This window comes from Pyrgilauda ruficollis, unplaced genomic scaffold (genome assembly GCF_017590135.1).
Source record: "Pyrgilauda ruficollis isolate IOZ18807 unplaced genomic scaffold, ASM1759013v1 scaffold131, whole genome shotgun sequence".
Taxonomy (NCBI): Eukaryota; Metazoa; Chordata; class Aves; order Passeriformes; family Passeridae; genus Pyrgilauda; species Pyrgilauda ruficollis.
The window spans coordinates 519,286-534,956 of record NW_024511544.1 but is presented as its reverse complement, the minus strand read 5'-3'; the positions used below and the strand labels follow the sequence as shown (position 1 = coordinate 534,956).

The window sequence follows — 15,671 nt, the reverse complement described above, 5'->3', positions numbered from 1 at the left end:
CACCATTATCAACAGATTAATACAAAATTCCAGAAGAAAAATGGAATCTGTTGCTCTTGATTTAGAGGCAAGCAGGGAGGTGAAGAAGACATAGTGCCAACTCACTGTGACATGAATTAAATAGCAGTAGGATGAATCATGTTGAGCCTGTTAGGAGATTTATTCTTAAGCCCTTTTATATTAGCCAGCAGTTATAGGGGAGGAATTTGCTGCTACAAAACAGACAAGTAGTAAAAAATTCCTGTCAAAAAGGTGACTCTCCTTGTAATCAACAGAAGGCAAATAGGAAGACTGAGAAATGCTCTCTCTCGAGCACCTTGCAAATAAATATATTGGCTTAATAAATAAACCACCAAGACTTCCTCTGAGGCTGACAAAAGTGCCTTACACATGGCTGTATATGCTTTTGTTTGTACCTGCTCAGTGTGGAAAATCAGACAAATAACAAGACTAACAAGCAAGAGCCTCAGCATGCAAGTGAAGGGCAGCGCTCTCAAATACTGATTAATAATTGCTCCAGCCCGAGGCTTGTAAAACCAGAGTTTGAGAGAGTTCTGAGATTTGTCATGTCTAGAAAGTTCTACTTTCCAACAGGCAAACACTTATAAATAGCTCCTCCTGAAGACAGGGTGGTGACCTGGGGGTGGTAGATGGGGAGAACATGAGTGAAGTCTAAAAATAAAGTGTTATGCTACTGAGTGTAATGTTACAAAGAAATGCCAATTATTTTCTATATGAGCTTGCATGCAAGCTGCCAGCTTAATTAAAAAGGCAATTAGTTTATGAACAGCCATGCAGGGTCAAAAGAGAAGTTAATCCCAACATCTGGGGAAAAGCAAGGAGAAACAGTGGAGAGGTTGTTGCTCTTGGTGTTCCTCACCTGGTTCCCACTGCACCAGGGACAGAGAGATCTTCCTGTCTCACTGAATGTACAGATGATTGCTAGGTAGGAGCTGCAAGACAGAGATGATTGTGCTGAGGGCACACAAATTAGTTTTGCTCTATAGAGGACAACAAGAATGCAAAAGGGGAGAAGGCTGACGTAGCAATGCTAGTATTTAAGTATAAAATGTATAATAAATGTAATATTTAAAATTCCTGAATGAGCTGCTTGCACCCAGTGATGAATGAACTTCCATTGTGCACAAGTGCAAAGCTCTGATTTCCTAACAACCCCTGATATCTCTTTATGTAGCACATTAATGAAATGAACTTCCCTTCAAGGGAATCTTCTGGAGTGAGCCCCATTTACCGCAGAAGGGGGAAAACTCAGCTTTGCAATCCTTGGGCAAGAAAGGAAAAGCTCCAGTGCCTTCATTTTGCTGTGTTTTGTGCAGATGAAAGGCCCCTGGCTCGGGGAGCTGCAGCAGAAGGTGGAGGAGACTGAAGTGCTGAAGATGGAGCTGCAGATGCTGGAGACAGAGAGGGTTCGGCTGTCCCTGGTGGAAGAGAAGCTCCTGGATGTTCTGCAGCTTCTCCAACAACTCCGAGACTTGGTATGGTGAGAAAGCAGTCCTGGGACTGAAAACTGGGGTTTGTAGTCCCTTGCAAACTGAGAATATGTTCATCTCTTCTGGGAAGCACAAAATCCTTTACAGCAGGAGAGGATTTTACAGGAGTGTGCCCTGGGAACTGCCTGGTGATTGCAGAAAGCTTTCAGACCACTTTGCCTGGCTTTCTAAAAGCCTAGAGGTCTCCTTGGAGCTGCATCTTCAAGCTCATTGCCCTCTAAACCAAAATTGAGGGCAAATGAGGAAAACAGAAGAGTGAGCAATCAGGAAGATTCCAGAACATGTATTTTTCCTTCCAGAACAGGACCTTTGTTTAACTGCATGCTAATGTAACTCTGAGTCAGCATTAAAGAGATAAAACTGCCAGGGGAGTTTAACAAGAATCCCCTAAATCCCTGATGGCATATACCCAAGACAAAAGAGACCTTACCCATCAGAACCTGTGGGTTTAGGTGTCACTTGTCCAACACATTCACCTTCATGTCTGAAATATCTCATTGCCAACAGAACCTTCCACCGAGCAGTGACTGCCCAAAGGCACACACCCATCCTGTCAGGACTAATCAAACCTCACACAGTGCTGCTGAGGCCATGTGAAATCCTCACACTGCTTCCCACTCTGCCCCAGTCCCCAGGGGCAGCCAAGCAGATGGAGGAGGCTCCAGGCAGGGAGCAGGGCCAGCTCTGCCTGGAGGTAACAGCATCTTCCCCCAGAATTGCTCCCTTCCACTCCCACTTCTTGAAGAAGTTATAGCAAGAACAACCACCTGTCCCTGCAGATACTCAGGGCTCTCTAAGTGCTAATTAAACTGATTGCAAGGCCATCTCCCAGAAAGCACACCAGTGTCTTGACAGCAAATGAGGACAGTTTGCTTTCCCAGGCACAATTATGTAATGTCCCACCAGATTTCATATGTAAAACCACCACTGAGAGAGACCATCCAAATCCTGAGTAGTTTTTACAGTGTTCTCACTTTCACTAATGTTTATTACATCTCACATCCATTCCTGCCACAGGACATTTGCTCTGTCCTTCAGCTGAGAAGACCCTTCCTAAAGTAACACCACCCAGGTCCAGTTCACCTTCCACAGACCTGGCAGAGGACAAAGAGCTTTTGCTCTGCTTACCCTCCTTGCCACCTACAGTTGTTTAGGCACAAGCTCTAGAAAATTCTGTATTTCCTGCTGAATAATTGTTATTTCTCTTTCCACTGCCATATTAAGGAATTACAACCCCCTACAAACTGTCTGAGCAGGGTCTAAAATCAAATGCAAATATCGTCTTGTGTTAATCAGGATTCAGTGTCATTTTGGTTTAGTTTCCAAATGTAAATGGTTTAGTTTCCAAATGCACACAGGTTCTGTTGCATATCTGTAAACTGGTGAAGGACATATTTGTGCCATAATTTTGTTTTGTTTTTTAAAGAACATATCGAAGCGAGCCCTGGGGAAAATCCTGCTGAGCACTTTGGAATCCTGCCATGACCCCCAGCCTGGTAAGAAAAGAAATCACATCTAAGACCAAGAAGCATGAAAAGTGTCGTTCTGGGACAAACACTGGGTAGGAAAAGGATATTTCAAATCCTGGGGTACAGGCTGGGGAGAAGGAAGTAGTTTGCAAGAAGAATACCTTTAGAAAGTGATGCTTTCTAATCTGGGATGCATCAAAACCACACCCAGGGTGCTTTTTTAGTCAAATTTAATTAAAATTTGGCCTTTGGGGAATAATCCAGTATCCTACAAATGCTTTTAGGGTTTCATTGATAGGAGAAAGTGGAGAAATGACCAAGTACGTAAAGCAGCTGTTTCTCAGGTGTGTTGTGTTCCTCTCTGCAACACAAGATTTACCCACCAGAACAGTTCTCTGCAGAAAGCAGCTCAAGCCTGCACTCCTCTAATAACAGCATTTCATGATCCTGGTGTGAAAATTAAACTTGAAAGCTCCTGTCCCTTGCCCATGGTCCGGAGCTGTCTTTGCAGGAGCCGTGCAGGGATCACGGCCTCAGGGCTTTGCTTTGATTACTTTGTTCCTATTAGCAGAGCATTTGTGCTTCCCTCCAAGGAATGAACATCCTGTCCCAGGAACATGGCTCCGAGGGGCTTTAACAGGCAGGCAGCAGTCAAAGACTACATTAGAAAAGACCAGATGTGGCCTGAGGGCTCAGTTTGGAGAGTATTATTTACAGGGATTTAGGGAGAACAGCATGGGAACCCTTTGGGGTTTGCAGTTTCAAAGGCTGTTTTTCCTTGTGCCCTGCAACCCAGGGCACAGGCAGCCCAGAGCCAAGCTGTGCTCTTCAGCTGCAGAGGAAGCAGAGAAAAGAGGGCAAAACCAGACTTTTGTAGGCTCCAGGAGACACCAGTACAGAGAGAAACCACAGCTGAGCCATGGGTTTGATGTTCTCCTGGGAGAACAGATGAGACTTTTTGGATCCACAGCACAGTGTCCAGAAGGTGCTGCCAATTATCCTGCACAGGGACAGGGACTCCAAGGTGTGGGAATTGAAGTGACAATAATACCAAGGGATGCTGCTCAAAGCTCCTCCCTTTGTAAGAGCAGCACAGCTCAGCTCCCCAAAACTCCAGCAAGTGCTGCTCTCTGTGCATTCTGCATCACCAGTGCCATACACAGCTCATCTTCTCTGCTTCCCACTGTCTGCCTGTGCACCTGGGGAGGCTTCAGCAGCTTTCCCAGTCTTTGTAATCAAACATTTCTCTCTGACAAGCCAAAGTGGGTTGGGTTGGCAATGGCGATATAAAATAATCTGTTCACACAAGTACATGAGAGCTCAGTGGGCAGGGGATGAAGCAAGAGGAAACCAGAGAAGACAGTTGAACCCTCAAGAGATTTGCTCATAGTTCTTTGGACAGGAATTCATTTTATTTGGTCACAAAATTCAGATATTTTATGATAACCACTTGAAAGGCCACCTATGAAGAAAAGAGCCTGTTACAATTGTGAAACAGCAACTTCCTGACTTTGTTCAAATGCTCATGTTTGCAATTTGCTTTCCCAAGGCAAAGCCCAGCTGTTGGAAGTGCTGGACACCCTTCAGCAGGAGCTGGCAGCCTGTGAACTCCTGCACAAGCAGCCCACGGAGCAGGCACAGAGCCCACGGTCCCTGTCCAACCCCCTGGTGATCTCCTGCTGAGCCCAGCCAGCCCCAGGACAGCTGCAAGGAGCAATCAGGGACATTTGTCCAGCTCAGCCACGCCTGGACTGGCCAGGAGCGAGGAGTGACCCCAGAGAGGAGCAGCAGCCCTGGGCTGGGCACAGCCTGCCTTACCTGGACTGCAAAGGCCAGCCCTGGGGTGCCCCTGGGTCTGGGCTGGCACCAAACTGTGCCCACCACCCTCACCTGACCCACAGGGATTTACAGCTCTGCAAAACTGGGACTGGGCTGGCACCAAACTGTGCCTCACCTGACCCACACTGATTTACAGCCCTGGAAAACTGGGACTGGGCTGGCACCAAACCAAACTGTGCCCACCACCCTCACCTGACCCACAGGGATTTACAGCCCTGCAAAACTGGGACTTGGCTGGCACCAAACCAAACTGTGCCCACCACCCTCACCTGACCCACAGGGATTTACAGCTCTGCAAAACTGGGACTGGGCTGGCACCAAACCAAACTGTGCCCACCACCCTCACCTGACCCACAGGGATTTACAGCCCTGGCTGTGCAGGTGCTGGGCACAGTTTGCAGCCTTTGTGGAAGCCCCACTCCAAAGCCAAGGCCGCCTGTGTTATCCCTGGATTTGTTGTCCCATATCCTAGAGGTGACAAACGGAATGATAAACACACCCAGGAGTGTGTGCCAGCAGTGCAGGTTTTAAGGGCTCTGTGTTTCTCACTCAATTACTCACCTTATTTAACTCTGAAGCTAGATTTTTTATTGCTCTGCTGAATTTTATATTTGCAATTATAGAGATGCCTTAGGAATATGCAGCAGCCTTTCCTGACAACAGTCAGATTTTACATAAGAAGTTAAATTTAAGTGCTTGAAGAAGGTCCAAAGCAATCTTGTTCCCAGGCTCTCAGGGAAAGGAAGGGCTGAAAAATTCATTTTGCTGTCATTCTGTGTTAGCAAACAACTCGTGCAGTGCACAAGTGAGTTCTGAAGTTTAATTTCCCTCAGTGCAGCTGCAGACACAAAATTAGGCCCCACATGGAGGCCAGTTAATGTAAAGAGCTGGGCCTAATTGTGGTGCCATGGAATGTATTAATCAGCAATAAAATAATTCCTGGGGCAAAAGTAAAAAAAAAAAAAAAAAAAAAAGGTTTATTCCAAGGTGCTTTTGCTGTGTCATTCACAGAGGCAGAATTCCTAAAAGAGCCAGTGAGTTTATGTTACTGAAAAGATGCACTGTGGATCTTTTAAGAATGTGACGTGATTTGCCTGAGATAATGCCAGTGATGAAACAAGATCATTCAACTGTACATGTATGAATTTTTCCCAGGAAAAGGTTTCATACAGGAATAAGGTCCACAATGCAAGCTGGGGAATAAGATTTCCATTCCTTTCCATTCCTTTCCACACTCACACACCTCCATGGAAAATGGTGACACCTTTGAGCCACATTGGGAACAAAAAATTTGTATTATTTTAATTGCATTTTAAAGGAGAGAGGAAAAAAAGGTGTTATGCAAGCAATGAAACAAACTCTGTTCAATGGTGTTTTACCTCGTTGGGTTTTTCTGTATTTTGGGGGTTTTTTGTGGTGTAGCAGATGAAGATTTTAAGAATAGATATATATTGTTAATGTACATTTTTCTTAAAGACACATTAGACAGGACATATGCACATAGAACAATATTCACACTCTAAAAAAGAAAACTGTCTCTTAATGCTAAATGTATTGCTAACAAAATACATAATATACTATTACTGAGTATATACTGAGGTACTTGCTGGGATTGTATCCTACAGAAACAGCCTCTACTTGTGCCACAGGTAAAAGTTTAAATGAGCAGAAATCAGATCCCTGCTTGGCTTAATTTGCTAAAAATCCCTAAAACCATCAGCTTTTGTTGTGTGCATCTCTCTGGCTTTCCCAGGAATATGGCAGAGGTGTAAAGAGGGAAAATGCCAGGAAATGATGAAATGAGCCTGATCTGTGTGTTCAGGAGCAGGATTCTAATGCAGGCACACACCTGGCTCTGGATCCTTGTTTACTGCAGGGCTCTTGCAGCATTTGGATTTGTCACCATCTGGACCCTTTCTCCTGTTCCCACATCCCCCAAACCTGGCAGTCTGTTTCTCACAGACTTTGCATTTCCTTAGATCCCCACAAACTCACTTTTAGTTTATTCATTTTCTATTAAACCTGCAAACTGGCCCTAAAAGGAAGCTTGGGTATTTTCTCCCCTGACCTCCACCATGAAGGTTTTGGTTTTTTCCCACAAATGATTTGACTTCATCCTCAACGTCCCTTCCCCTCCCAATGCCCTCCTCACTTCCCATTTGGCAAATTCCTCCCTGGGGTAACCTCTGAGGGGTTCACACTTCTAGCACAAATGGCATTTTTCAAGGAAAGTTTCCTCCTCCCATGACTTTTTTGCTTATAGGAGGCATTAACTATTAGTGAATTAAAGCCACCTGATCTGTAAAGTTGTTTAATAATTGTCCCATTTATTTTTGAAGCTCTCTCTGGAGTATTTGGCAGTGAGGACTCATCACAGATGTTACTCTGAGTCACAGAATTTTGCAGCAGATCAGAGTGGCCTTGTCCAGCCAGAGCTGCTCCAAGGGGTTCAGTGCATCTGTGCACACTTTGGGAGGAAAAACCCTGGAATCCAAACTCCTCCCTTCCATGATACTGTCCTTAATCTGTACATGGAGATGGAAGGAGCTGGGACTAGGAAGAAAGGAGCACTTTTAAAATAAAAATGGAGTAAAATGGAATTGCTCTGTGTGAGAGTGACACTGAACCTTCCCAGGGTGCCTGTGCCATGTGCCATTACCAGCCACAGGGCCTCTCTCAGATTTATGATTTCATGGAGTTTAAGACACCGAATCCTTTGGTATTTACACTGTCTGATTTTCTTAATAATTTTATGTATAATTCCCTGAAACACAAAAACTATAGAGTGTGTTTCCTAGTGTGAAATTAAATTAAAATCATCCTTATGTCCTTAATTACACTTTACTTTCAAAAGACTGGGGTTTTCAGAGGTCTTGGGTTTCTGTTCTGTTGTTTTGTCTCTTCTTTTTGCCTCAGCATGCCGAAATAGCTCAACTGTATTTTGCCTCCTCAACTTCTTTCAAATTACCTCGAGGGTGAAATCATCACAGCCCAAACCTGGACTGAGGTACCCACAGAAGAGCTCAGCTTAGCAGAACAAAACCTCCTTGTTTTATGCAGCTCACTCACTTCTTCACTTAAAAGAGGAGTCTGAATAACAGCAAACTTCCCTGAAATCAGACTTACTCCTTAAATGACATTATTTCCTAAAATGCTTGTATTTTTCTGAACTGTAACCATTTCAGACTCTGTCTGAAGAACTGCCTGCTCCTAGACTTGATCCCCCACATTTCCAGACTGTAGAACAAAAGAAGAGAAAGAAAGGGCTCAGAGGAACTCTAAAATTCCTAAACTGGCATTTTAGATCCAGTCACCAGCTGGACAGCAAATTCAGTTCATGGCCATTTTTACTCCTGCCAATACAACTGCATTTTTGTTTCATGAAACTCCTAAAGCCATAGCAGAGCGTCAGAATCAGGAGGAAAACATCTCCTTAAATTCCCACCTCTGCCAAAACCTGCAGCAAGAACACAGACAGCTGTTTGGGTTTCAGTTCAATAATAAATAAATAATAGGAAATTAGGAAATAAATAATAGGAAATGAACCAGAATTAACTCTGCATGAGGAGAAGGCTCTGGGGAGAGCTGAGAGCCCCTTAAAGGGGGCTCACAGGGAGGCTGGAGAGGGCTTTCCATGAAGGTTTGGGGTCAGAGGCAAGGGGGATGGCTTTAAGCTGAGAGTGGGGTTAGATGGGATCATGGGAGGAAATCCTTCCCTGTAAGGTGGTGGGGCACTGGAAAAGATTGTCCAGAGAGGTTATGGAATGTTCCAGGCTGGGCTTGGAGCAACCTGGTTTAGTGGAAGGAGCTCCTGCCATGGCAGGACCTGGAATGAGGAGAGCTTTAAGGTCCCTTCAACCCAAACCATCCTGTGACTCCATGAATATCCCACAAGTTGTCCTGTACTGCTCCTGTGAGCACTGCTCCTCCTCAGGGCGTGACTCCTCCTCAGCCTCACTGCTCCTACCCAGCCCCTACAGAGCTCCCTGTGTTCCCTGGGGTGCACAAACCAAATTACATTCTTAATTGCTGTTTTCTGATTCTGCCTCAAAGAGCTGTGAGGTAACTTATCTCTGTCAGGGAGTAAACAAGGACTGTGGGGTGACATTGAAAAATTATCAGTATTCAAGTGGTTTCACCCACGTGCACCCTGCAAAGCAGAAAGGTCATGAGAGCTGAGGGTTTGGGTATTAGAGCTTGAGATAATTTCTGTACTTCAAGGTTTTATTGTTTGATAGCCTTGGTTTTGCTGATTGCTTCTCATTGGTTTTTTTTCACAGTTACAAGTGGAAAAATGGTCTCTAACAAAGGGAAGGTCCAGTGTTTTGTGAGGAATTTTCTACCTCTTAAGATTGCCAAAAACAGATAAAGAAAAAAAAGAGAAAATATGTGGAGGCTGATACAATTTGACTTAAAATACCATTTAGATAAAAGATGTTATTTTGAAATAAAGAACATGCAATACCCATTCTGAGCTGATTGTGGGAGTTGAATCCCTGGCACAGGCAGTGCCAGCCCAGCACGCAGCAGGACGAGCTGCTTTCCTGCCAGGCTCTGCAGCTCCAGCAGCAGAGGGGACAGCAGAAGTCAGAGCAGGCTCTAATTGCTTATGAGCCAACATCTGCCATGCCCAGGGCTGACACACCATGACTCATCCACCAAGGACTGATGGGCCCCCAAAAACGTCCCCAGCTTTGCAGAGTCGTTTGAAAGTCGCTCACAGGTGGGCTCAGGTTTTTCAAAATCATTTCCTTCTGCCCTGCCATGGGCAGCACAGAGCACATCCCACTGCCATGGAGAGCATTCCCAGGTCACCTTCACATCCCAGAGCAGGGAAAGCAGCCCCTCAGCCAGCCCCTGCATGAGGATTGCAGCAACAGCTCCACATTTCTGTCACTGACGTGCCACAGACAAACCGGGACCCTCTCGAGGATTGCAGCAACAGCTCCACATTTCTGTCACTGACAGACAAACCCTCCCTGGCAGGGATGGGGAGGAGCAGCCCAGGCAGGCTCAGACTCTGCTCTTCCACCTGGAGTCACTCAGGAGGGAAGCACAGCCACTGCCTGCTCCTCTGCACCATTTGCCATGGAAATGCAACAGTTTGGAGTTAGTGCTCTCCAGTAAAAGTGTGGAGAACTTCAGCAGCTCTGGAGAGCAGCTACCAAGTGCAGCTGGAGCTGCCTTCACACATCTGACTGGAGCCACACAGAAATAAAACTGACAGAGCCACGTGTCATTTTTTTATTGCTGTCCTGGTGAGCAAAGGCAAAAAGTTTTCTTTTTTGCAACTCTACAGTCTGCTGTGTGCTTTTCCCCCAGCCAGGAATAAATAGTGCACCCAGCAACCCCTATTCCATCAAAGGAAATTGCTGCAAGTCACAGCAGACTGACCCCAGCCTGTACCATTATTTATGGACTGCACAAGTGATTCCCAATCTCCTGAGAGCTGGGCATGGCCAAGATAACAAACTATTGAAAAGGACAGGAGAGAGGAAAACAGCAGGGCTGAGACTCTAAAATAAATCATACTTGGCAATTCAGAAAAGGAAAGGAGATTCTACTGACAAGAACTGTACGAGGGAAAACTCTCCAGAATAAGTAGGAGAAATCTGCATCCCTGCATCACCAGAAACTCCACCTGTGACAAAACATCTCCTTCAGTTCATTTAAACTCTTCCACTTCCACTGAATCCTATTGTGTGATGGAAAAAAACCCCAAATGTCATGAGAATCTAACCTGGTTTATAATGCAGAGGCCTTTAAAACCTTGGTTTTCTTTATTCCTTTGCTCATTCAAGAAAACAGCAACTCCAAACTTGCCAATCTGCTCCTATTTTTTAAGCAAAAGGGAATCTAAAACTAAAAAGCAGAAAGGCTTTTCAAATCCTACAGGACATTTGACATTGCCTTATAATCAGAAGTAGGCTTAATGACAAAAATCAGCATATAGGTCCATAACTACTGGGACTAAAAGTGGAAAGAACTAATTCCAGCAATTTGGATGAAATCTCTGGAAATTCGTCCTTGCAGATTCACTTCACTCCTGCACAGATGAATAAACACCACAAATAGTTTTACAGCTGCATCTGCTGTTGAATGATAACATTTTGGAGACCTGGTCCTAACTCTTGCTGAAAATAAACAGTTGGAGATCTCTGAAGGACACTGGAATTGTAGCTTAGGCTATGGCTGACTCATAAATTGTCACACAAGCAAAGAGAAAATATAAATCACGTTTTTCTTTCTTTCTTCCCCATCACTCTCTGTCCAGCCACTGCCAAATAAAATTTTCCACACAAGTTACAGCAGGTTTGGACACAGAAATTCTGATTGGTCACTTCATGGCCCCACTATGACCATGTTACAGTGCAAGGGTGCCAAATAAACCCCAAGAAAAGGCTTGGAAGTATTTTACACAATTATGAGAAGAGAAATTACCTCGGTGCAGAGGGATTAATCCCTGCCCACCTCAAAGCAGTGAGGTTGTGAGTGCACAGTGTGTACATGGGCCAGGGGCTTTGGGGGCACCCCAGTCCAGGGCCAGCAGAAAGCCAGGACACCCTAAAAGTTTCCTCAACTTGTGTGAAAAAATACATGATTTGTTTGCAATTTAAAAAAAAAAAAAAAATCTGTCTTGAATAATAAGGAGGAAAAATTTTATTTCTGTTCAGAAAGTTTAAAGAAAAAAAAAATAAAAAACCAAATCAAGAAGGGGACAACAGAGGAGAAAATGATGTCACATTTCAACAGAGCTGATGCTAACAAGAATCCGGTCTGGCAGGTGAGTGTGCCCTTCCCAAAGTGTGAAATGAATCCTGCACGTGGCAACGATTGCTAAGCACATAGTTATGGAAACTGGGAGTTGGGAAAGGTGGGAGATCAATGAAATCAATGCAGCGCACGCTGGGGTGAGTGACCTTAAACAAGGGGATGGGTGGGGACAGCAGAGGGGGGCACCAGGGGACACGGTGGGAGCAGGACAGCACAGCCACACTGTCCCTTGGACCTGGCACCCCAAAAATCCAGCCTGGTTGTGAGGAATAAAATCCAGCCAAGAGTTATTTACCTGTGTCAGGCGGTAGCTATTTACCCACTAACACAGGTAAATTTTTTTGGGTGGTTTTTTTTTTCCTATTTTTGCTGTTTAAGCTATTTTTGTTGATTTGAGAGGAGAAACGGAGGCCAAGGAAAGCAGCAGCAGCAGCGCAGGGAAGAGCAGCACTGCTGGGTTTGCCGGGGCCTGGGCTGTGGCTGTGCCCCCAGACAGCGCAGGCCCGGCGGCAGAGGAGAGGAGGGGACGCGTCATTCCCTCCGCACAGCTGGAGCAGGGACAAACTCGGCAAGCAGAACAGGAATTTTCCTGCAGTGAAACACTTTGGCCAGATAAAAAGTGCCCTTCCTCGGGCTGAGCTTTGTTCGGTTGCTGTGAATTGCCGCAGGAGCTCTGCAGCCCGGGCAGCGCCCAGGGCTGGGGCCTAGCCGGGCGGGCAGCACCGACAGCGCTGAGGGGGACTCCGGCCTCCCTCCCATCCCAAATTCCCTGCCCCTGCCCTGCCCACCTCCCGGGCTCTCTTCACTCTTCCCCACTGGAGCTGCTCCACTCTGCACCAATAACTGCATTTTGTGGAATTAAACCCAGCGCTGCCAAACCCTGGATGAAACCCTGACCTGTGGGGCACCCACCTCCACTTTGCATGCACCAGCTTAAAGCTGCTTTGGAATAAAGAATAAATTATCTATATCAGATCAAACAACTCAAATCTGAAATAATCAGATGGTTAAAATGATCTTCCTGTTGTTTCAAATATTTTAGATACTTCTACCTGTCACTCACTTACTGCCAGTCTGGTTTAGATTTCCTCTTGCCTATGGTTTACATGGGGTGCTTCAGGGTTATAGCACAGTAAACATCCTTTAAAGTACCTATCCATAAAGAAATGCAATTTATTTAGACAGGTTTTTCCTTCTCATCAAGAACTCCATACCTACAGAATTAGAAAAAATGCTACAATCATTTAGAAATTCCTAATATTTAGTATTTCCCTTTTGCAACACAGTGCTTTAAATGCAGTCTCCCAGTAAGAACATTGACCTTCACCTCATTTAATAAATGCAAATCTCCAGCACTTCTGATCAAAGAAAGTTGAATACCGATTCTTATATACTAACATATAGTTTAAAAAAAAATAGCAGAGAAGCTGTAATTTAAAATCAACCTAAGGAACTTTCCACAGGGTTAATGAAAAATTCAAAATCTTTAGTTTGCCTTTCTAACCAAAGGAAACACAATCAGTGTTATATAGTTATATATACTTGTATATACAATTTTTTTTTCTATTATATTCTTACCCATAGAGAGTTTAAGCTGACCTTGAGTTGAAAGGGGGTTTAGGCAGAATTTCCTGCAAATTAGGGCTGGTAGGAATTTCTCATTTTAGACACAAAAGTTTTTCTTTCTGAAAATATTGTTCTGAATAATTTATGAGAGAGATGTCAGCCAATGCCAATACAAGCATCCCTATGCTGAAACATTTGAGAAATTATATTCTACAGCTCCAAAGCAGTAAAAGGGAGTAAAACATCCCCTCTTCTTTGCTACTTTGAAAATGGCTTTGGAAAAAAGTATCAACAATGTGGGTGTTCTTTAGGAATGTGGTTCTTAAAGACCTTGAACGAAAAGGAAAAGCCAAGTAGATAAACTCAGCCAGGCACAACGTAAGGCACCAAGAAACACTAAAATTGTCAAAGTCTTGGGTCAATAAGGAAGCTAATGGAGGAGAAAAAGAAGTGTAGGGGAAGGGTCTTGTATTTCTCACCCAAATAATCTGGTTTGCAATGAAAAAAATGACACAGAACTACAGATCCACAAAAAGATCCCTGAGAATTTTTAGATGACAGAAGTAAGCACACGTTTCTATTTTACCTGCTAGCACAATCTGATCACACACAGTTTTCCTTCTTTACCCACTGTCTGCACTGCAGGGTTATTGTGTCACTGGGTTTGATATTATTTGATATTATTATTCTCTTCCAGGCTGAACTTTCTTCCCCCTTTCTCCAGTTTTACCCCAGGTGCTGGAAATTATTTTTATCTTTATTTCCTTTGTTTTTTACCTGGCTGCTTACACATAAAGGAGGATCACCTCTAGCCTGAAACCAATACTATGTGAGATATTTAAGGATTTGAAAGGAACTTGCTTGAGGCTTGGAACATCAGCACCAATGGCTTGAAACAGCAAAAGGGACTGAGCCTTTGTCACAGATTTTTGCCTGAAGAGACGGGTGATAAACTAAGGTTGGTTTGGGGGTTTTTTTGGCAGAGGTATTGCCAGAATCAAAGTGTGGGGAAGAATTAATTTTGTTTGCTTTTCAGACAGATGAGGTTCCTGCTCATATTCTGTGCATTTATTTCAGCAGTCTGGTGGATGAAATGCCAGAATCCATAAGATTTATACCTACTTCAGAAGTCCAGTGCCAAACACATCCGTGCTCAGGGAGCTGTGCTGCCTGGACTCAGTTTAATGGCAGAAACATCCCCAAAGAGAGCACCTCAAACAGCCCCTGCCCAGTGAAACCCCCCAGGCACAGCTGCATCCACAGCAGTGGAACACTCTTTTTCATCCTGTTGAATTTCAGAGCAAGCTTAAGGAAGAATTGATGGGATTTGGATGTGTTTTTCCCACGTGCCAGACATGCAAAGTGAGCAGAAGCTGAGGTTTGTAAAAGCTCTGTTCAGCTGTAGCAGTGCTGGAGCTGGAGGCAGCACAGAGAACTGGCCCTGTGCTCTGGACATGCCTGCTCCAAGTCTGGCTTTATTCACAGAGATTAATCAGAAATGCCACAGAGTTGGAAGGGCGAGAAAAGGAAAAATAATTGTGTTCACTAGGAAGCAAACTGGAACATCCAAAAGAATGGAGATGGTGAGCAAAGGCAAAAAGCAAAGGAAGCAAAACCTCAGGCCAAGCACTCTGCTCTCACAAACATGCTTAGATCACAATGAAAGCGTCTTAAAACAGCATCCAGTGCCACTGAAGGGGGCAGTGAGCAGCACTTACTGGGAACCCCAGGGATTTCTCTTTCCTCATCCTTTCAGCTGAAGACACCTCATAATTCAGAGCAGTTCATGGGATGACTCCTCATAACAAAAAAAAAAAAAAAAAAAGTTAAGCTGACAGATCTTCTGCAGTCACAGAACCTGAGCAGTGCCCTTCAGCTGGAGCAGCTGCAGGTGCAGAAACAGCCAAGGCAGGAGGCAAACACTGAGTGATCTCAGAGCTGCTGATTAGGGAGGACAGGGAGCTCTCCTGGGAGAGGTCCGAGAGAAAGGGGTAGTGAGGCAGAGATGCTGTGGCTGTGCTGTGCCTGTCAGCCTGGGGAGGGTGACACCACGAGTAATGGCACTGCAGGACAGCATCAAACCACCAGGATTTATCAAAACTGACAAGGAAATAAATTGTAAATAACCTCCAACCAGCTCCATTAAATGTAGGAAGTTTCACTGGATACAGTCATCAACACTGTGCTGGAGACACCAAATGAGGGCAAAGAGATAATTAGATAATGCAGGAAGAGGCTTGCAGCATCTTTTAATGAATGTACAATTCTCCTCAGAGGAACTGCTGCTTATTTATACCCTGCTATAAGTGACCATGTGATTAATTCAGCTGCCAGCTTGATCAAACTGACTCTCCAAATTGTTTGTATATCAGCATTCCGTGATAGGAAATAATAGGATTAGCATAGCAGCATTTTCAGCTCTTGAGATTGTATCACAGGTCACACTATATAAAGGATTTCTTTCAGAACCCAAGGCACCTGATCAGCTTTCATTAGCAGTCTGCAGCCTTAA

General features: G+C 44.6%; 1 protein-coding gene across 2 annotated transcripts in view; it reads left to right on the top strand.

Annotated features, from left to right (window-relative positions):
* The window catches only part of EFCC1 (EF-hand and coiled-coil domain containing 1), a 38,387-nt gene extending 29,102 nt beyond the window's left edge, over nucleotides 1-9,285 (top strand). For both annotated transcript variants that reach the window (XM_041459142.1, XM_041459141.1), the window contains exons 6-8: nucleotides 1,338-1,496; nucleotides 2,938-3,007; nucleotides 4,530-9,285. In XM_041459142.1, coding sequence (XP_041315076.1) covers nucleotides 1,338-1,496; nucleotides 2,938-3,007; nucleotides 4,530-4,663 — 363 coding nt within the window. In that variant the 3' untranslated portion in view covers nucleotides 4,664-9,285. The remainder of the gene's footprint in view (nucleotides 1-1,337; nucleotides 1,497-2,937; nucleotides 3,008-4,529) is intronic.
* Nucleotides 9,286-15,671: the final 6,386 nt, after the last annotated feature.